Raw genomic sequence first — 23,368 nt, 5'->3', positions numbered from 1 at the left:
AAAGATGATTCACTCTAAGCTAGGAAATACATTTAAGTGGAATAAGTAAAAAGGATACCAATTTTTTAAAAATGGAACACTGTAAATGTGAGATTGGTAAAACTGAAATTTTAAACATCCTCTCCCCAAAACTTCTTTTGTTTTATGCTCTAGGAAAGTATATTTCTTTTAATAGCTTTATACAAGTATTTTTATGGAGATATACATATACTTTCTAACACAAATAAACCACAGCCAAATGAAAATAAAATTTTCCTTATCAAAAAAGTAACAATTGCTTATCTGTATCTTAAAGTGATAGAATTTCTAGCTTCTAGTTAACAGCTCTAAGATGACCTTCATAAAGAGTTAATTCTGATTAACATAAGGATGAAACGTATCTCCTAGTGCTGGGTGGGGGATGAAGAGTTATCTAATATTACTTAGAGAGCTCAAAGGTACTCTGAAAATCTCTTTTACTATATCACTTTTCCTTATGTCCCTGGCACATCTTTTATTTTTATTTTTTTAAAGAAATATGTTTTACCTTAAGTGAAATATCCATCAACCAGAAATGTTTTTTGGCAGTCTCTTTAAGCCATATAAATTTTATGCAAAGTGACGAATATATCAAAATAGAGTGAAACATACAATTTAAGTATTTTAGGCATTTTTATTTAATAAATAACTTCAGTAAACAGCACTGTAAAAAGTGATCTGTTAAAATTAAAAGGCACTTAAAACAAGAATGTGACTAGTATGAAACAAAATGGGCAACTCAGTGAGAAATATACAGTGGTCTGTTATTGCAGTAATTGAAAGTAAGACTTGTGTTAAGTGATAACTGTTGCATAAGCCACAGTACAACTTCACGTGATCATTAAGAAGGCAAATTTACAGCGAAAACAGCAAAGAAAAAGTACTGATAAAAAAGTCTTACCCCAAAATTGCAAGTGCATTAAATGATTAGAAGTGGTGATAAAAAGCACCAGGCTTTAAACAAAATAAAATGAATAAAATAAAATAAATTCACGAACCAAAGGTCCCCAATTCAGCAAATACTATGTAAAATAAGGCCTTTATGTAAGTAATGCTAAATTAAGGACTTTTTTGCAGAAAATGTCCCAATACTTTTATCCAAGACCTAAATTTATAACAAGAAGGCATAAAAGTTACCAAAATCAAGTAACTCTTAAAATGGCACACAGATTTTAAAGCTGTTTTTTCTTCCCAACGCTGATTTTTCTCATGGCCTTTGTAGAGCAAATATTTCAAAACTATTTTACAAAAGTAGCTCCCAACATACTCATCTTTCAGATATGTCATCAGTCATGTCTAGGAGGCAAATAGCAAAATAATAAACTTAAAACAATTCTAAACTAGCAAATAAGACACTTTGGATTTTTTATAACTGAAAAGTGACATATCTGTAAAGCTAAAAATCAGTTTTAATACTTGATTAATAGAAACTCTCATACTCATTACTTTAACTACTGTACTGCCCTTTCAATCACTCTAGAAACATCACTTAATCCAATAAGAGCTTGATTTCAATAGTCCAGGAGGAAAAGGTCAAAAAGGCACAATGTGACCTTAGCTGACAAGGATAACCATCCTGTCTCAAGTCTTTTGTCAGTCTCTGGCATTGATTATAACATTATTTTCAAAATAATATAAAAAATTTTAAATTATACATATTGTACATTTTCAAGACCTGCACATGAGTAAAACCCATGGTGATATCGCCCTAAAGCTACATTATTTTGTGACTATGGAAATCGCTACTTTGCATTCAGTGTTGTGAATGAAATGTACACAGGTAGTGCTCATTTTCCCTCGTACTTTGGATTGACAACAGTTGTCACGGCACTTTTATAAATAGGATTTTCACCCTAAAAAAGAAAAAAAGAAAAATGATCAGTTACTCTAAAAATCATGTAATATTACTTTATAAAACAATGCCGAAAGCTAGTCATGTTCAAAAGTCATTTCTATTTTTTCTGTCCAAATATCACATTCAATTTTTTAAAAAGGTATTAATAAAAGTTTATACAAATATGAAAAATGAAAGCTTTGATCTACAGGTCTAAAGATGCCCCTGTAATCTGGTATGATTTCATTCTTGAGTCCTTCCTCCATTGGAGAGCTAATTCGACAATGTCCTCCATAGTAGAGAATGTGCTATTATGGTTTCTCTCATTTAACTAGTTTTGAATACGTGTTTTAAGAAAGAATTAACTCTTCTGCCCCTAACTGCTTGATTCTTAATCTTTTATTGTACACAGAAGGTACCTGATAAATAATAAGAATCCTTGGCTTTCATCTCTGTTAGGGAGGTGTTCACCTGAGGCTCTTCCACAAAAGTTACTGATTATATTAACAAATATAATTACCATTCTTCGTGAAATAATTGTTATTATTCAATATTGCATTGGCAAAACGTTTTTTATTTTAAGAGTATTAAAATCAAGTCTAGTAAATGACTCCAAGCCATAAACAAGAGGTCTTTCAAGATCCCAAAATATATTGACAGTGATGTTTCAAACAGGAAAATAACAGACAACCCCACACTACCATTTTCTTTAAGTCTCTTATGCTAATTGATACATTTAAACATCTGACATAGCATTCTTTTTTTCTCCTGTTCTTGTAAACTGAAAGTACGCTTGAAAGTCAAGCGAGATATACTGCAAAATAATCCTCTATCAGAGGAAACTGCAGTGAGTACAAACCAAATAAACATTAAATGACAACTTAAAACATTAAATTTTTAGACATATATTAAGATTTTGAAACGTTTAGTTTTATATATCTCATCAGATCCATTTGTAGTAATTTTTAAAAATATTTATAGAAAGCATCTAAACAGTAATTTTGCTTTTATATTTATACTTCATTGCATATTACATTTGGACTTGGCTTTTACTGCCACAATTTTTGTCCTCAGAATAGTTTGCTGGACAACAAACATGAAAATAAATTAAGTTACTTTGATATAATAAATAGATTTCTGTACATAATAAAGGAATAGTATAAAAAAGGGACTGACTTTGAGAAGAGATACTGTCATAGTGAACTAGACTACAGATAAAATAATGAAAGGTAAATAGAAACATATGCAAAATCAAAGTTCATATGCAAAGTCGAGGTGTGAAACATATGCAAAATCAAAGTTCATATGCAAAGACGAGGGGTAGGGAAGAATGACACATTTAGCAGAAATATCTATAATTCATAAGTTTTTAAGGATATGTGAGTATATATTTTGAGGTGTGGAGAAGGGAGAAAAGACAAGAAATAAGACAGTGCCAAATCAGGAAAGGTTCTGTATATGCCATACTAAAAAGACTGAATTTTATCCTGTAGATAAAAAATCACTGAAGGAAAGTATTGTATATAAGGGCTGAGTCCTGAGACACCAAATAAAGCACTATGATTTCAGCTCAGCAGTTAGTCTGAATACCAATTAAAACATGACAATACACTTTAGCTACACACACTCCCCTACTGTATAAAATACAACCTGATCAGCCATTTTTTAGAAACATGGAGGAACTCAGGATCCCTTAGAAACTAACATTATATAATCTGAATGATAAAAACCATATAGGATATCAATTTCTGAGCTCTAATCCCAACTAGATTTAATACATTACCATACACACATTACAGAAGACATTTCATAACAGAGATGGGAAACTGGGCCCTAGCAACTACATTCTTAACAACTTATATAGTACAAATGGGGTACACTTGCTATTTCCATCTTCCTATGTGCATATGAGGCTAGTACTGCCTGTCCATTCTTTCAAATATGCTGGGAAAATAAATTAGCATTTAATTAAATTTCTTTAATGCATTAGATAAATCTAATATTTAATACTTAAAAATTGTAAGCAAGGTACAAAAAAAATCTGGAAAAAAACAAAAAACAAAAGAAAAAAACCACTTAAGTTATTGATGAGTCCAAAGTACAATTTACATGGCAGACTTACCTTTGAAGAAGTTTGCCTTTTCATATAAACAAACATTATTATATTTCAAAGTCCAGCCAAACAAAAATTCAACATGCAAGGTTAGAGGTAAAATTAAACTATATGCATTAGGCATCACTTTAAATGGAGGTAAACTAAAATAATTCAGATTAGTTTTCATCATTCAGAGTGCAACCCCACCCCTATCCCAACAACAAAAAAGTCTATTTAAATCAAGAGAGCAGGGGCATATTTAGAAAGAAAATCCTCTGTACTCAGTAAAATGTGATCCTTGTGCTCATTCTGGAATGGCTGACAATGATGGTTAGAGAATATCTCGGTAAAATATATTAAATATACAATGCACAACTGTAAGAGATTAGGAGTCCATTATTTTTACATAACAACAGGGGAGGCTAGACTAGACAATTTTTTCAATCTACTTTAACAATTATAATGTTGATAATTTGATTTTTTTTAATATAGCAACATGAGAGTCTTATGTGCTAAAATACAGTTTCTGCCCATTACCCAAAATGTTGATGATATAACTGATTGGAAAACTTTGATTCCATATCAGAAAAGTGTTTTACAAGCCATGATTTGTTTTAATTTCCTGATGTTCATTAATTTCTATTTTTCATTTCTACTTTAATTTTTCTTGAGAAAACAGAATAACCCCTAGCTGTTAGTTCACCTGGATTTCACGAATAAAGACGTTTTTACTTTTGCTTCTTGAATTATCTAAAATGCTTATTTTGTCTGAAAAAATAACATTTCAGCCAAAAATTAATTGAACAATATAAACTTTAAGTTTCACTATTATTGATAATTTCCTTCAAAGTACAATTTAATGTACAGCAAAGGTGAAAACTTTGCCGTTTGGTAGGACATAAAGAATTGACTGTTTTTGACCTATCAAAAAAAAAAAAAAAACAACAACCCTAGAAAGAAAGAAAAAAAGCAAGCAAATCAGTTTCCTTCTAAAAATGACTTTCTGGAAAGTATTAGGTAAGAAAAAGAATGGGGCAAGTCTTAGACTAACATGGAAATGTACCAGCCTGCCCATATATAAATCTGATTATAATTTTCTGGAATGAAATTTAACTTTGCTATTTCAGAAATCTTAAAATCTGCTTAGAAATAAAAGAAAAATCTGACCAGATGAGTTCTAATATTTTTGGTAGTTCCTATATCTCTAAATATATTAAACATTTCTGTATTAAGATCTTATTTGTTATTATTTTATAAGTATACTCTAGTAAACAAGCAAAACTATAGTGTTGGTTTCTGTGTAATAAAGTGATTTCCCTTTTGCAATGTTTGCCCAATGCAGTAGAGTTACTCTAAATTACAACAAATGTCAAAAAGTTATAATTTTCTATAAAGAGTGATCTACCTCTTCCTAAGCAGGTAACCGAGTTTTCTGAAGATATGTGACTGCTGCCAGTACATTGTAGTGGACACAAACTTGGACCCTGGAGTCCAATTGCGTTTGAATCTCAACTCTTCCACTAACAAAATATGTGAATGTGGGTCAAAAGTTACCTAATCCTTTTGTGCTTCAGTTTTCTCATTGGTGAAATAATAAAAGTAGTTGGGAAAGGAAAGAATTCTGGATCATCAGTCAAGAGAATATGTCCTAACCACAACCTTTTTATTAGAAAGTTTTTGGGGCTTGTGCTAAAATATGCTAGAAGCATTTCATGAAATTTCAGTTATAAGGAAGAATCCTGCCCACTACTGGTAAGAGAAAATAATAAATTTATCATCCAAGTAAAACATACACTCACCATAATAACTTAGCCTAGCTTAGAGAAGAGAATAAGTAAGCCTTATTACGACTATGAGATTTTCAACTAAGTTTTTATTTAAAATTATAACTGGACTTTTTAAAGTCTCTTAGCTTTCTTTTTAAAAGTTCAATGTTAGAATTGAATGGTCTTCTGGTCTTTAATGGAATTTCAAGTTACAATGAAGAATAAAAAATCTCAAAATATTTCTAGAACAAATAACAATGACATTGTAGTTGTATATTATGCAAATATTACACCAGGGTACACTTATTTTTCTATGTGCCACTTAGATTTCACATTTACTTTTCACTATTTCACCCCAAAACTTACATATGGTAATTTATTCTAGAAGGCTAATAGAGCACTGAACCGCAGTGAGGATTATGACCTACAGGCTGATATTATACACTGTAGTTCATTAGCTACAAGCAACCATACTACGGAACAGATATTATTACTGACTCCTTGTTAAAGATATAAAAAACTAAAGCTCTGAGAAGCGAATGACTTAATGCTACTCTACTTACTAAATGGAAGAACTGAGATTTTACCCGAGGTCGGTCTGACCACAAAGCATTCTCTTTCCACAATAACACAGCTGCTGCTTCTATTCCATTGTTTTAAAGCCCTTCTAAACACTAACTCTAAATTAACACACAAAAAGGAAAGCCATTATATAGCCATATAAAGCCAAACTTTTAAAAAATAGCAATAGTGATAAAAGACACACAGTGCAGTAAAAAAGGATGAATGTTCACATGCAAAGACAGAGAATGAAAGAAAATACGAACGGCAACTTAGAGACCAGCTTTACGTCCATAGTTTGGATTCTTGAAATTATTAATAGGACTCTTGTAAATCGGATTTTCTTGCTAAAGTGAAAGAAATAGTTTCTAATGATTTCACCATAAAAAACTGACATGTATAGTGTTCAAACACTATAAGAGAATTTTTACTACTTTACACTTCTAAAATTCATTATTTTCAAATTCATTTACAATTTAAAAATACTGAAGATTGTCAGTTTTCTTGTATCAAAAGATTAATACACAAAGTCCAACATCTGGCTGCCCCACCTTTGACTCCACATTTCAAAGCACTAAACTCTAGCACAAACTTTCAGACACTAATAGCTTTTAAAATTTTTTATAAAGCAAGGTTTATTGAGTTATAATTTCCAAAGAGTAAAATATATCCTTTTTTGAGTACAGCATTTCGTAATTCTCAAATGTATAAACACGCCCACAATCAATGTCATCCCAAGAAGATCCCTTTTTCCTTTACACCAATTCTAGCCTCTGGAAACCACATAACTTGATTTCTATCCTTATAGTTTTGTCATATAAATGGAATCACATACTAGATAGCCTTTTGAGTCTGGGAGCTTTCTACTTAAGGTTCTTGAGTGAGAGAGAGCGGGAGAGCGGGAGAGCGGGAGAGCGGGAGAGCGGGAGAGCGGGAGAGCGGGAGAAAGGAAGAAAGGGAGAAAGGGAGAAAGGGAGAGAGAGAGAGAGCGCGCGCACATGTGCGCGCACGCCATCCATCAAGTAGCTTGCTACACAGATAACATTATTTAGGATTCTACTTTACATGAGATGAAAAGGCAAAAGAGGAGATTTAATACCAAAATTATTAAGAAAAAAAGAAATACTGACCACAGTAAAAAGAGATATTCTTATAGTATTTTCTTTTAATGGGATGTATTTAAGATGTTTTTTTGTTTTGCACTAAATGCAAGTTCTCTGAATAATGAGCTTATGGAACTTTCTAGATGTTTTGCAACTTACCGTGTCCCATTTGGCATTCATTTTTTCCTTTTCAAATTTGGCAAATTCCCTTCTGTCATGAATTATCATTAAAAGCTTCCAAATCAGCAGCAATGCAAGGCCAATCAGAACAATTCCAGCAACCACACCAGCTACAATGGGAATGATGTCTGGACCAGTGGGGCACTCTGTAAAGTACAAAGGAAAGACTGAGCATACAGGGATTAATGTGTGCAGAGTACAGTCAGAAGTCTGAAGAGCTGGGCAGTCTCTTATCAGTGAACATATACTATCCCAAAGATCTAAAAGACACTACAACTAACAAGTGAGTTTATAAGGACACAGAATCCATGACCAATAAAAAATAATATATACATATTATACAGAAATTTATTTCTACATATTAAAAACTGAACTTTAGAATAGTGTTCTCTACAATAGCTTCAAAAGTCATGAAATACTTATGTATAAATCCAACAAAATATGTGCAAGTTTTGCATGGTAAAATTACTAAACAGTGATGAAAGAAACCAAAGAACACCTTAATAAATAGAGAGCTATTTCATGTTTATGGATCAGAAGACTCAATAATATTAAGATATCATTCTCCTCCAATTTGATCAACGCAATCCAAATCAAAATCCTGGCAAGACTTTTGTAGATATTAAAAAGTTAACTCTAAAATTTACAAGGCAGGCAGAGAACTAGAGAAGTGTTTCAAAAACACTTTTGGAAAAGAACAAAGTTGGACAACTTACATTATTATCAGACTTCAAGCCCAGCTATAAAGCAACAGGAATTGAGACAGTGTGGTATTTACTGGCTATAAGACAGTTGCATACATTAACGGACTAGAATAGAATCAGAAATAGGGCATACATATAAGGTCATCTCATTTTCAACAATGGTTGAGAAAGGTCAGACTTTTCAACAAATAGTGCTAGAACTACTGGACATCCCTATGCAAAAGACTGACTCTCACTCCACATACTAAGATTAACTCAGAATGGGTTATTGACCTAAGTAGAAATCCAAAAACTATAAAACGTCTACAAGAAAACACCACAGAAAAATCCTATGAACTTGAGTTAGGCAAAAGTTTTCAGATAAAATGGTAAAAGCAAGATACATAAGAGAAAAACTGGGTAAATTGTAGTTCATCGAAATTAAAGTTTCTGGTCTTCAAAAAACCCCTTTAAGAAAATGAAAAGACAAGGAGGCACAGACTGGGAGACACTATTGCAAAACACATATCTGAAAAGACAAAACAGTGCAGAGACTTTAAAAAGCAGTTTGGCTGTTTCTTATGAATATATGCATATTGTAGCCCCCAAAATTCATTCCTAATATTTATTCAAGAGAAATGCAAACTTACATTCCCACAAAAACCTGTACCCAAATGTAGAAAATTCCAAAGAATATACAAAAAGCACATAGAAAAACCAAGATAAAGTTTCATCTTATGAGAAGCTGAACAAACTCACACGTTACAATAATCTTTAACAAATTATCTCTCTTGTCAAAGCCTAAATCAACCTCAAATTTATCATCAATAATGACATAACTCTTATGAATTACCTGGTGTCAGATATTGTGCTGAGTGCTTTGTGGAGATTACTGCATTTAATCTTCAAACTCTCCACTTGTAAAACTTAAAACTTGCTTTCTCTTTTCCTCACTTCTTATATAGTTAATTAAATACTATTTTAAACTTTGAGATAAAAATGTCCCAATTGGAACCTAAAATAATCCACCTGGAGGCCATTCCTGGACATTAAGGAAACTGCGAATAGGCCTAAGTAGTAGAAACAAGACATAGAAGAAAATGAAAAACATTATGAAATGATCGGATTTCTACCTGGAGTCTCTACAACATGAACGATGGCTTCATTGTTCCCATTCACGGAATATGTGAAATAGAACCAGCAATCATCAACATCCTTCTCCTTACAGTGGGACAGGGGATCCACCTGGCCCGGCTGGGGTAATTTGTCCCGATTTTCAACCTTGGTAATGTTGAAATGGGAACATTCCTGTGCACATGTGTCTTTCTTTTCTCCTTTATTGAAGGCTCGGCACTGAACACATTCTCTGTTAAAACACAAATTTTAACAGTTAACATTTAATATTTAAAATGAATATTTGCTTAAAAATTACTTCACGTGCTAGATTCAAAATCTGACCAAACTGAACCAAGATCTATGAAGGATTTGACTAAAAGGAGTGGCATATGACATTGGCTCGATGAGAAACAAAATATAAAGATGCTAGTTTCCCAAGTAAAATTATAATTTATTACAGCTCAAACTAAAATCCCCCAAAAGAAACAGCAGTAAAATAAAACTAGCCCTATCAGATATAAAACCAAAATAATTTAAACAATGTGTTGCTGGTACAATAATAGTTTTTCAAGGGAAAAACCTTCAATTTTGCTTAGTCGAAAGATAGTAATTAAGCAATTGGTGATGCTAATGTAACAGAAGTTACCAGACTCAATTACATAGCAAATTCAGATCAAAATAATAGTACCGCTATCCTATGACACTCTTCAAAATCACGTGACAAACACTAGCCACTGAGAAAGAATTTTTAGATTTGAAAAGTGGGCTTCAGTGTGGCAGATATTTTATTTACATATGTAACAGGTACTGTTCCAGATCTAGTGATACCACACAGGGCAACAGACAGTAAATGCCAACTATTTCAAACAATTAGGAAATACTTACTTATGCTCAGCACAGACGCCAAGGCAGGTCTGACACATCTCACAAGTCGGCCCCTGAAATTTGGGATCCGTGCACTTACATGTGCCACACTCACAGATGCCCCGGCCATTGCAGATCTGTCCATTTGTGGCCATGCATGAAGTTGTGTCCAGAGAACAGTCGCATGCACTGCCCGTGTAGTCGGGGTTGCATTCACACACACGACACTTGCAAACACCATTTCCTACAATTAAAAATATCATTTCTCATAACAGTAAAACAAAAATCACAGCACTGACTTAAAAGTAAAAATGAGCAATAATGAGAAGAAAGTATAGGTAAGGGATGGACTGACCCTCAATGCTGCCCTTTTTCTATTTATTCACTAAGCAAACTCTAACATTTTTATTATATTAGACGAGATAACATTTTTTTGTATATTAATTTTTTCTTCTTTTATTGTGAAATATAACATACATAACAGATAAGTACATAAAACATACTAAGTTTAACATGTAATTATAAAGTGGAAATAAAAGTAACCAGCCCTAGGTCAAGAAAAAAAGCACTGCCAGCACTGAAGAGCCCCAGCCCTCCTCACTCATCCCTACTCCTGCCCTGTGTTGTCTCTCCCTTAGTAAGATGAGATCACATTTTATAACCATATTCTGACTCTTTTCTCACCTCCACAAATTAAGCCGTTGGATCTATCACAGTTGAAATTATCACACTCGCAGAATTTTCCAGAATAAATTTCATTTGTATTATCCCTCTTCCTACAAACACACTGTCCACAGACACACTCGCCATTGTTACTACAGATCTCTGAACTGTTTTCTTTCCTGCAGTAAGCATCCATATCTTCACTGTTAACTTCATCTGTGCTACATTCACAATGTCTGCCAACACGTCCCTCATTGCACCTAAAGAGAGTCCAAAATTTCATTTACATAAAAGAAAAATAACTTAAAATAACAAACTATGATGTGAGAAAGACTATTAACGATACGTTTCAACTACAATTATGTTACATGGGAGTGCTCATGGACACAAAAGTGTGCACATGCACACACACACACGCCAGCCATTCAAGTTCACATGGAACACGTGCAAGGGCCTAGGGAAAAAACTCTTCAGGAGAGTAACCATTTTGATCAAGATGAAAATATAATAAGCAGGTGAACAAAACATTTGGAAACAAAGGATAAACTTATTTTTAAACAGTACGTTAGTGATGTTTTCAAATTACATGCTATTACATTTGCTATTATTGGTGAAACATCTCTAAATTTAAAGCAATGGTCCAACTGTTAATGTAAGAAAGTACAATAAACACATCCTAAAAACACACAGAAGTTAAACACTGAGCATATAATTTAAAAATATAAGTAACATACTGTTTAAAAACAAATTTATCCTATGGATCCAGACTTTTCAGATACACTTGTATATTTTCAGAATACCTAATGCTTACAGACACTGAATACACTAACTCTGTATCTAGTAAATATACAAAGGGAAGAAAGGCATCATTTACATGACTTAGGATATGTAAACATAAAAATAAAAATTTTAAGATTTAAAATGGATAGCTAATAACTAATAGCGAAATAGAGCCATTTATTTTTCTCATGATTAAAACCTTTAAAAACTTAGTTATTTGGAGCTGACATTTAATCAAAATACTCTCCCATCCTATTCTTTAAGGAGAAAGCTGTATTCAGAGTACATTCAATTTTAATTTTTAATTAAAAGTAACTACAGTGTGAAAATTAAATTCTATGCAGAAGTACATGTAGTACAAAGTGAACATCCTTTATCACTTCCTAATTCCAATTCCCCGATAAAATCACCGTTATAAGTTTGGCATGTCTTTAAAATGTTTTTTATAAACATTATATAAGCTTATTTAATAAGCTCTAGAAAATTTAGATTGCTATTTTATGAGAGAAAAACTCAAATGCTACCCAAATAGTTTGTTAAATATGTCTTGGATGGCTATAAAAGCTTTTATTTTAAAAAGCAATCTTCTTAAGGAGAAAAAAAAGGCAAGGAAGAATTTTCTATATCACACACAAGATCATCAAATTGATCTTCAGGTGAGCAACAGTGGTTGAAACCAAAAAAATTTTTTTTCAATTAGAGTTTACATTCACTATTATTTTATATTAGTTTCAGGTGTACAGCATAGTAGTTGGACACTTAGATAATTTACAAAGAGATCTCTCTGATTAGTCTAGCACCTACGTAGCACTATAGTTATTACAACATTATTGACTATATTCCCTATGTTGTACTTTAAATCCCCATGACGATTTTCTAACTACCAATTTGTACTTCTTAATCCCTTCACCTTTTTCACCCCAGTCCCTCAAGTCTCCTTCCATGTGGCAACCACCAGTCTGTTCTCTGGATCTATGAGTCTGATTCCATTATGTTTGTTCATTTATTTGGAACAAATAATTTATTTGCTCCAAATAGTCAGATTTTCTCTTGATGTCCCAAAACATAACCTGCCTGTAACTTTCTAAACCAACATACCTCTCTCTGTCCTTTTCTGACCACCTCCAGCTTACCTGCAAGCTCCACACTCAAACGTTCCATTTCCTTCGTGACACTTTGGACTGCCAGGGATGCCTTCACTTTGACACTCACATTCACAGATGAACTGAAGAATAATCTCTACTTCCTCAGTGAAGCCCAGAGGCTTAATTTTAATGGTTTCAGAATTTTTATTCGGACATTTATTTGAAGTTATGCTAATTTCAAATTGAACCTTAAAGGAAAAAATGAGTTAACAACTAACTAAGCAACTTAAATCTACTAAAAAATATTTCAAAAAGCTACTCATTTTTTTATTCTCAAATTATAATCTAGATTGCTTATAAATAAGCAATTTTTTCTTTTCTACAGAAAAGGTAGATTTATACCACCTACCTCATCTCCAATGGAAATATTGGAGCATTTTCTTCCATTTTCCCCAGTTCCATTCACCCCATTCTTGCAGTAAGATTTGTAATTTATTGTTACTCCTTCTGGCAATTTGCTGTTTTCCAAAATGACTTCTGAGGAAAGGGACTAAAAGAAAGTCTAATTATACATAGGAAAGGCAAACAAAATGCTACTATAAGTTGAATTCATAAAATCAATGGGTAAAATGAACTGTTAACAAAATATCATTTAAATAAAATACTTGAAGCCAAATCTTGAGTGACTAGAAAACAGAGAACCTAGAGAAATAGGCTCTAATTAATAAGGATTAGTTCAAAATGTTGTACATGATTGAAAGTTATTTATATTTTAATTACTTAAAATATTAATGATCATTAAGCACAGAAACCTGATATAAATTATGAGGAGTCTTAAGAACTCAGAGCCAACATTTTCTTTCCCCATCGGCAATATGGCTCTCCCCTGGCCCTACCACTTCATCTAACTAGGGACTAAAGTAAATAATCTACTATATAGTCTGGAACAAATTTGCTTAGAACCCATTATAGCCCTGGCAAAACAAAATAAAATAAAAGCCTTCAGTAAGAAGTATTCGAGCCAGTGCTTTTTTTTAGAATATCAGACTGCCCAGGACAAATGCAAAAGGCTGTGGGAGCAAGCTATCGCCTGTTAACCCCTACATGCATGGGAATTCATGCGGTTAAGATGGAGAACAACTATGCAGAAGGCATGCAACAACTGGAATCTTGAAAATATTTGTAAAAATCTTTTTTTTTTTTGAGATGATCAGACACTTTTTAAAAAATTTTATTTAATTTATTGGGTGATATTGGTTAATGAAATTATATAGGTTCCAAGTGTACAATTCAATAATCCATCATATATATATATTGTATTGCGAGTTCACCACCCAAAGTCGAATCTCCTTCCATCACCATATATTTGACCCTCTTTACCGTTATCTATCTCCTTCCCTCCCCATTTTGAGTAGGGTCTTTGTAAAACATTTTGGGAACTCCTGGCATGAAATAAAAAGTATCTAAAAATCAACTTGTCAAGGGCTAAGTGGAGGTGGTGGCATGCACCACACATGGGTACCATGTTACAAATGCCTTCAGATTACTTAAAATAATTATTAACCAATGCTTAGTGAGTATTACTAAAGGTATTCTGAATTAAGCTCTAGACAGAGCAAATGATTCCTCTTTAATTTCAACTTCCTTCCATGTGTGAGGGGGAAAATTTTATAAATCTTTTAAAAATAGTCAAGTCATATCTATATTAACATTTAAAAAACCTATAAATCTAAATGTGAGTTTTTTCCCCATTTGCTTTCCAATGAAGAAACTTCCTGCTTAATGACATTCAAACAGATATTTAGAAATATTCCCCACATGTCTTTACCTTATTTTTTCTTTGTTTAAAATTAATAATTATGCTTTTGTAAGAGAATATGAGTTTTTCCTCCATGTGTATAGACTTTAAAACTTATGTTGTCCTCTGGGTTTTGTTAAACTGTATATAAAGGGAGTTTTACTTTCTTTTGAGCAAAGTATTTTCAACAGGCTATTGTCCAAAACAGATCTTATTTAAAATGCACTCACATTGTATGCATCAATGATCAACTGAATCACATTGCTGGAATTTGCAGATAATGTTCCTACTGCTGACTTAGGGATCAAATTTTTCAGTTCCTGTAATTAAAAGATAAAACATTTAAACAGATATATTCATTCAATAAGCATCTATTGAGTACCAAATACTTATTTTTAAATACCAGTTCCATACGTAGTTCCTAAATAACTTAAGGAGTCAGACCTGAAAAAAACTAGTTTTATAATATATATTAAAAATTAATATAAAATGCTTTTGTAAAATCCAGTCTGTCTAGCAGGTGACATTTTCCTACATTTTAATTCATATATGATTTTGCCTCTAATGACTAAAAGAAAAGGAGTCTAGAAATTTCTTCCTCTTTTTATCTTGTTACCTTGTAAACAGGCTGAAATTCTTCAGTAACCGCAAAAATCGTCTGAATGTTATTTTCGCTTAGTTTCTGGACAAGGTGAGCAATAGAAGGATAATCCTAAGAAGTTAAGTGATAAAATTTAGTACATAATTACATCCAATCAATTCCAGTTTTTCGATCCTTTTTGAAAATCATGATTTGACTATATAACTGGATTATTTACATAAGATTGCTTGAAATAACACAAATAATTGCTGCAGTGGTGTGTACACATGGGTTTCTAATCTTCTATATATGTGTATAAAAATTTCCATAATAGGTTTTATAAAGCAAGATCATCTATGTATATTAAATGTCAGAACAAGGAAATTAAAAAATTGCCAGTAATCAAAGGTTGTATTATCTATTACTTAAGAAAAAGACCACCTTCTTCCAGAACCTGGAAAAGTTGCCCATCTTCATTTTTAGTAGAGGCAGGGTGCCTATTTTGAAAACTCACATATAAATAAGAAGTAAGACAGTACAATTATTCTTTTAAAAAATAAAATCAAATTTGCTACCAAATGATGCATACAAGTGAGAAGAGACCCAGCTATGAGTTGAGGCATCGAGTAAAAATGTCTAAGCAGCTCCTTTCCCCCTACTGAAATCCTTATCTAAGCGGAAGAAAGCAAGCACAAAGCCACATGTTTAGAAACAGCAATACTTGCTTTCCTGCACATAAGGTCAGGGCCCATACTGACCAAACCCTGAAAAACCCACAAGCCAGTCATTCACAATATCTTAGTATTAAATGTCAAAACTCAATATAAATCCATTCAATAAATATATAAGGAATTAGACACTTACATAATAATGGCTCATTGTGTATACATCATTTTCCAGGTGACACTGTCCATCATTTGGTAAAACAATTCCACCAAGTTTCCCATCTCCGGCAAAGTGAAAACCAGCATCCGTGGAAAACACTAGTAGCCGTGTAACATTCCTCCAGCCAATTAATGACTTGAAAAGAAAAGGACTGTAATTTTAAAGTACTACTCACAATAATTCGCAATAGTGCATATAGGCTATCATTGTACTTTTAACCTAATTCTGTATCTTCTCTTTACTTTCTCTTTCCACAATGCTAATATTCTTGTGGATAAGCACATAGAGCCCACTGAACAGAGCTCTTCCGCCCCACTGTAAAATTACATCTTGCCTGGTTGTCCATTTCTCTCAGCTCTTTTTAAAAAACTCTATCTTTTAAAATAAATGTCTCTCCCCCACTAGAAGGTAAGCCGACTCCACGTGGGGGCAAGGACCACTCATGGTTTTGCTCATCATCATATCTGCAGTAGCTGGCAGTGTATATATATATATAGTAGGTGTTTCATGAATATTTCTGAAGTAAATAAAAATGCCTCAGCTCATGCTTTACTTTACCTTCCTGCTGCTGTCTTATTCTCATCCATCCTTCCATCCTAACTCTATCTTCCACAGTATATACCTTTACTGGCCTGCCATAGTAGGTCTTCCTTTTTTAAGTACAGAAAAAACTATCTTCTCCAAAGATATGCACTGCTTAATCCCACAGACTGAGGAATAGTTAGAGGCAACCCAGAGAATGCTCTCTCCACAGTGAGCTGCTAACAAGAACACAAATTAATGGCTGGAAAGAAAAGAGGTGTCAGGCTATGCACAACCTGGAATAGTTACTCTTTCTTTCCCTTTAAAAGCAAGATTATCCCTAAATTGCAACTACTCCGTGAGAAGTCATAGGTAACAATAATATAGTAGTTAATATTTGCTTAGAGCTTAATGGTACTTTATATGGATTATCTTATTTAAACTTCATAATAGCCCTATGAGGTATATTATCCTTTCTCAAGAAGGAAACAGCCCTCTATTATGGCTAATTAAACTGTCTAATCAGTGGTGACAAGAAAGTCTGAGGCCATGTCCTAATGGTCTAAAGAATGTTCTCTTACCACTATACCATATTATTATCTTGGATAGCAATTAGCACCTTAGCAAAAATTGGTTGAAAAATAACCATTAAGCATTTGGAATCAAGGAAGGACTTCTAGGGAATAAGGATACTGTAAGAAAAAAAGGCGGGGGAAATGACACAGCAGTAGGTACTTAAGACAAACTTTATCCACCTCACAATGTTTTCTAGTTTCAACTTCAGCTATATCATTTTAAGGTCATCTCAAAATCTTCGGAGGCTAAATGGGTCATAAAATTCTAATCGCTAAATAAGTCAAACACTTATATGTGGCATCTAAAGAACAAAAATGAACAAACAAAACAGAAACAGACTCAAAGATACAGAGAACAAACTGGGGGAATGGGTGAAAAAGGTGAAAGGATTAATTAGTACAAATTGGAAGTGACAAAACAGTTACAGGGATGTGAAGTACAGCACAGGGAATATAGTCAATAATACTGCAATGACTATGTACAAGGCCAGGTGGGTACTAGAGTAATCAGGGGGATCACTTTGTAAATTATGTAAATGTTTAACCATTATGCTGTACACCTGAAACTAATATAAAACAACACTGAATAGCAACTGTAGTTGAAAATAAAAAAGATAAAAAAAATTCTAATCACTAGTCCAGTGGAGATGAGCTTGTTATTACTTAAAATCTTACAATTATTTACAAATATATAACTTCTCAAATACATTTTCTCAGCTTATAAACTAGAACTTAAAAAATTCTTTCTTTCTGAATTACTGAGACACAGGAAAAGACATATTTCAAAGGTGATGAGCAGAAGAAAACTGGCAAAAGGAAAATGATATTTGAGACACTATTCCATCTGAGCACTTTTAATGCTCCTCTGATACCTCAGAAGACCTCAATTCTGTCTCTGGCACAAAGCCAGAAAGTCAGGACACCTGGGCCTCTTCTAAAAACTAAGAACACCAGCTAAAGTACAGGTGAATTGCCTCGCAGTTTCAAATGGTGAGAATTCTGGCTTTTAAAACCCTGTATAAATAAACCAACTGCCTGGTTTAAATTCAGACACGATAATTACATATGCTTTTACAAAGCACTTGTAGTTGGAGGGAATTTAAGGGATTAAATTCTGTACTTCTCTGGAGTAATCAAGTATGATATGGTCATAAAGGTAACTTTTTTCTACTAACTGATAGTAAAATCACACTTAAAATTCATACAATAATAGTCCTTTGTAAAAAATGAATGCGCTTACCCCACAAACTGCAACTTGCATGATTGCATCAAAGCCACCTTCTGGAGAATCCAGATTTCCAGATATACGCTGTTTACCAACAAGTTCATTAAATACTTCCCCTTTATCAGTAAGACTAAGCACATTTTTGTAGCTAAATGGGCTGGTACAATTCTGTTCACTTGTGCAAGGGTTCCTGAGCTTAGCTGGTGTTGTACTAATGTAAGGCATCACAGTTTTCTCCACAAATGAGCCAAACCCTGTGCAGGAAAAATGCATAAAGACAGATGAAAAGATGGATGGTAGACAGATGGAAAGATAAGCTTGCATTAAAGAAAAAAAAAATCAAGAATGTTACCACATGTAAGCCAATCTTTAATAAAGAACGGTAAGGTTTTAATAATAAGGTTTGGAAAGGTAATCTTTTTCTTTAATAGAGAAAGAATGGTAAGGTTTCAATAATAAGGTTTGAAAAGGTGACTATTGTAATATGAAAAGTCCAGTTCTGAAATGAGATTAGGCTGTATTGGCAGGTGTAGTCCTATTAATTAGTAATGAAATAGAATCTGAGTACTCAACATGTTTATGAAATAAATCAACAAATGAATTCCTGTAAAAACAAGCATGCATTTCATTATCTGTGTGGTAGACTGTTAGCCCTCCATACATCCATTTCACATCTCAGATTCAACCAACCGCAGATCAAAAATATTTTTAAAAATCCCAGAAAGTTCCAAAAAGGGAAATTTGAATCAGCCATGCGCCAAACACTATGATGAATCCAACTGAATGAAGTGATAGGTAAGCATACCCTGCTGTTGCCTATATGCAAAAAAGTCCCATTTTATATAAGGTACTTGAGCATCCACGGATTATGGCATGGTATGCGGAGCAGTGGGGCTTGGAACCAATCCCCCCTGTAAATCCCGAGGGATGACTGTAATCTGTGTCAAATAACATGGTAGCATACATAACAGAGGAACAAAGAGGCAGAAAGATTATCAGATGCGTGAAAAGAATAACAGTCCTCTCAGAAAGAAAAGGCTAAAAGCTCGCCTATTTATCTCACAAGTACGTGATGAAGAACAAAACTGCTTAGACCTATACAAAAACAAATTATTAAATGTTCTTAATATTCCTACCAATTCGAAAGTCCGAAGTAATCCTCCTCATTTCATTCATCAGATCTGTTCCAAGACTTTTCACATTCTCCAAGTCATCTTTCATAGAGTAAGAAAGGTCCATTAAGTAGTAGAGATCAATAGGATAGTCTTCAGCTCTCTTGAATTTTAATGCAAATGTCTGCGGCTCCCCTAATTAAACAGATATTAGAAAATGACAATAGACTGCCAGCAATGAAAAGCAAATAAACTGTATTTACAAGGTAAAAAAACATAAAATGAAATATATCATTGCCATAATTTTTACACAAACCTATTGGAATTCCATAGATAATGCAATGGAAATGGTTTCATTCACAAATACTTAAAATGCCAGGCCCTGGGGATGCAGGTGAAAAGACAATATCCCCAATCCACAGTGGACAAGATAACAAATAGTCAATTTATAACTAGGACAGAGGAAAACAAGTGACTGGAACAACATAAATGAGACTGGAGTGGGTACAGAGGGCACATTATAAGGTACAGAGATTGAAATTCTAAGTAAAGATTAAGATTGTTCTCTGTTTAATAAGATCCCACTATATGCAAATAAATAACAATTTGATTTTTACTTTAGAAAATCTGGCAAAAAGTTTTTTAAATGACTTAGACAAAGACACCTGTTAAGAAACTAAAACGAAAATCTAAGGAAGACAATAAAGATTTGAACAGAAAAAATGAGGAAGGAGAAGAGCTATACAAGAGGTGTTAAGTCTAATTCACTTAGGAAATATAAGAAAAGAAGGTTTGGCTGAAAAATCATTAAATTTTTAACTTGTAGATTTTCTGCATATAGATTTCTAATAGGCAGTTGGATAAATAGGACTGAAGCTTAAAAGTTTGGTACAGTATACAAATGGTTTTTATTTTTTAAAGCCATGAGAGGAAAATTAACAATTAAGTGGACTGCAAAGAGGAAGAAAGAAAAAGATCAGAGAGCACTGTTAAGAGATAAGAAGAAAAACTAGGAGCGATATTGTAGAAGCCAAGAGGAGCACATTTCAAGTAGCTCAAAGGTATCACTTAGTATAGAAAGTTTAAAAGAAAAAGGAGACCGGACAAGGGTCCGTTAGGCTTGGCGGTTCCAGGTGATGGTGGAGATGTGCCAGCACAGGTTCAGAAGCAGAAGCCTAATTGCACCAGGCTGAGGAGTAAATGGGAGGGGAAGTCACGGACACAGGTAATGTGCACCATTTCTTTTAGAGAAAGGAGACAGAAATTGAAAGAAGTATTAGGAAGGCTTGTATATTCTTTTTTTTTTTTAGATGCGAGATTGCTACAGATTCTTACAAAAATCTCAATTTTTTTTAAACAATACTAGACAAATACAAAGGACAAAATCTTTAACAGAATTTACTTTGGACATTAGGCAATATTTATTATTATTTGAAGTATATGTATCTTACAAATTGTTATGTCTGAAAAAATTTTCTAAAATTTAATGTGTTCCACATTTCTATTTGAGTGCCAGTCCACATATGAAAATGAACCATCAACGGAAACTGGTAGGAAGCTTATATAAAGTTGTCAAAAAGCTCAAGTAGAAACAAAAGTACACACAGGATTAGATTTTTGTACCTGATCGTAATTGCAAAACCAACTGCTGTGGTTGGATTTGAGTGATATCTTCTGGCTGGAGCTTCTCTGCTGTTCCTTTGCTACGGTTGGTTACATTTTTATTTTTCTTTATATCTTTGGAGCCTCTGGGATTTTCTATGTCATCTGGATGACAGCCCTTCTTTTTTAAGGCTTCTAAATCATCACATCGTGCAGAAGTAGGCATCCCTTCTTGTAAAAATGTCTAAAAGACATATAAAATATAAGTATTAAAAAAAAGTATTTTTAAAAAGTGTAATAGTCAAATCTTTTATATAATAATTGCAAATATGCAATTAAATTGTAAAAATCAAGTGACATAGCAAATGCACTTAATTTCTGGGTTTTAAACAAAATGATCCCTTCATCCAAACAAAAATAAATGTTCTTCTTTATAAACTAAATCTTTTCCTTGAAAAGTACTACTTTTTTCACTAATATATTACTAGCAATTTATTATTTTAGTAATACTTAAGACTGATGTAAACGTGTATTTTAACTGCCCCACCTTCAAATTCAGAGTAATCAAAGAAATTTCTATAGTGAAATCATTTATTAGCATGGTTAACAGCCAGTAATAATGTATATACCCAAATATCAGACAAATAATTGTTTCCTAAAATTTCCCTTAGAAAAATCCTTAAAAGCCTCTCATGTTATATAACATTCTCCATCATGATATCTGGAACAAGTTAATGTTTATGGAAAACATATTATCCTAAAAGTAGATCAATTAATGATGCTATTTTTTAAAAAAAGACCAAGAAATTTAGCACAGATGTAGTATTCCTGGAGGTTTAAAACAATTTCAAGTATTAGCTATCACTGTATAATAAGCCTTTTAAAATTTATTTCAAAAACAATTCTGTAAGTGATTATATGACAAGGGTCATGAATATATTTCCATAGGGTGAATTTAAAAAATAAAAAATAAAAAAGGTCTTAATGGTACTTGTGGCTTAGGGCAAAATTCTCAGTAGCAACATGATTTCAAAATGTGTTAAACCTCAAACAATCTAGATGGAAATAAATATTCTATCGGATGATCGAAGATGTACCTTAGTGAAAGCAAAAACATTGCTTTTAGTATGTACACAAAAATTTTGAAAAGTTTTTCATAAAATGCCAGAGTAGAAAGAAAAATAATGACTGTGTGTATCATTTTAAAATGTGTACATGTAACTAAATCAATTATTTACATTTGACTATTTCACATGTATCTCTAAAGATTTTATACTTAGATGGCCAAAACATTTTTTCAATCTTGACACTGGGAAAATGAGGGAATGCCTTTTATTTGGAGTCATCTATGTTCACTGATTTAAATACACATAAGAATACACAATGGTTTTGATCAATTATTTTTAAAGGGAAACAAAACCCTAAGTGAGAGCATTTATGAAATTAAGAGAAATGACTGGAAGGTAATGCCATAGATCAGATGGGTCAAAGCTGCACTGCTTTTATGTATTATCAAACATAAAATACTAACAATGCACAGGAGCCTAGTGCATTGTTACTTTCCAAATATTAGTCAATCCTGGAAACTTTAAAATCGTAACATGCAAGTAAAATTTCACTGAACATATTCCAAAATAGACTTTAATAATTTAAGACATGCCACAATGATCAAAGGCTGAACTATTTTAAAGAATAGTTTGGGTAGAATAACCCTCATAAAATGGATGTTGTTGATAACAGTGGCTACCACTCATTTAGAACCTTCTATGTGAAACTGCCTAAGCAATCAATTCTAATTCTTGTTAACAAAGATAAAGCAGGCATTATCATGCTCATTTTCCAGTTAAGAAAACCAAGAGTTTTAGGCAAGTATGCCTACGCTGAGACAAATTCACAGCACTCCCTATTCCCTCCACTGTCTGCAAATTAATTACAGAATATCATTTGTAGGTGAACAGAAAGTGCCATTAAAAATTTTTTGAAATAACAAAACAAAAACCTCTCAATTTGTCTTTCAAGTTGTGGTTAAACTTTTGACCAGTTATGCCTATTCGAAATGTGGGGTCAAATGCCTGAGTAAAAACAAATAATAAGCTTTTAATCTTCTGATACTAATCATCTGTGAATAAATTACATATCTTCAAAATGACTTCCCTTTACCTCCTGTTCTGACTCATTTGTTCATTCATTTAGTCAGTCAACATCTGGTAAACTTTGTGGAAGGTACCAGGTTAAACAATATATAGAGATGACAAAAGTTTATTTTTTTAAATGTCAGTTTACTTATTTTTCATACTATATATATATAATTTTTTAAAACA

General features: G+C 32.8%; 1 protein-coding gene across 1 annotated transcript; it reads right to left on the bottom strand.

Moving 5' to 3' along the window:
* Positions 1–632: 632 nt before the first annotated feature.
* ITGB1 (integrin subunit beta 1) lies at positions 633–21,296 on the bottom strand. Its single transcript, XM_006903843.3, has 13 exons — positions 21,069–21,296; positions 19,470–19,640; positions 18,349–18,587; positions 15,991–16,146; positions 15,163–15,258; positions 14,777–14,866; positions 13,158–13,298; positions 12,797–12,996; positions 10,905–11,143; positions 10,242–10,464; positions 9,374–9,606; positions 7,537–7,703; positions 633–1,871 (listed from the first exon to the last, which is right to left on the bottom strand). Exons 1-13 carry the CDS (start codon positions 21,271–21,273, stop codon positions 1,806–1,808), a joined length of 2,226 nt encoding a protein of 741 aa, XP_006903905.2. The 5' UTR covers positions 21,274–21,296; the 3' UTR covers positions 633–1,805.
* Positions 21,297–23,368: the final 2,072 nt, after the last annotated feature.

This window comes from Pteropus alecto, unplaced genomic scaffold, assembly GCF_000325575.1.
Source record: "Pteropus alecto unplaced genomic scaffold, ASM32557v1 scaffold300, whole genome shotgun sequence".
Classification (NCBI taxonomy): Eukaryota; Metazoa; Chordata; class Mammalia; order Chiroptera; family Pteropodidae; genus Pteropus; species Pteropus alecto.
Note: the sequence above shows the minus strand (reverse complement) of the source record. Positions and strands in the feature narration are given on the sequence as shown.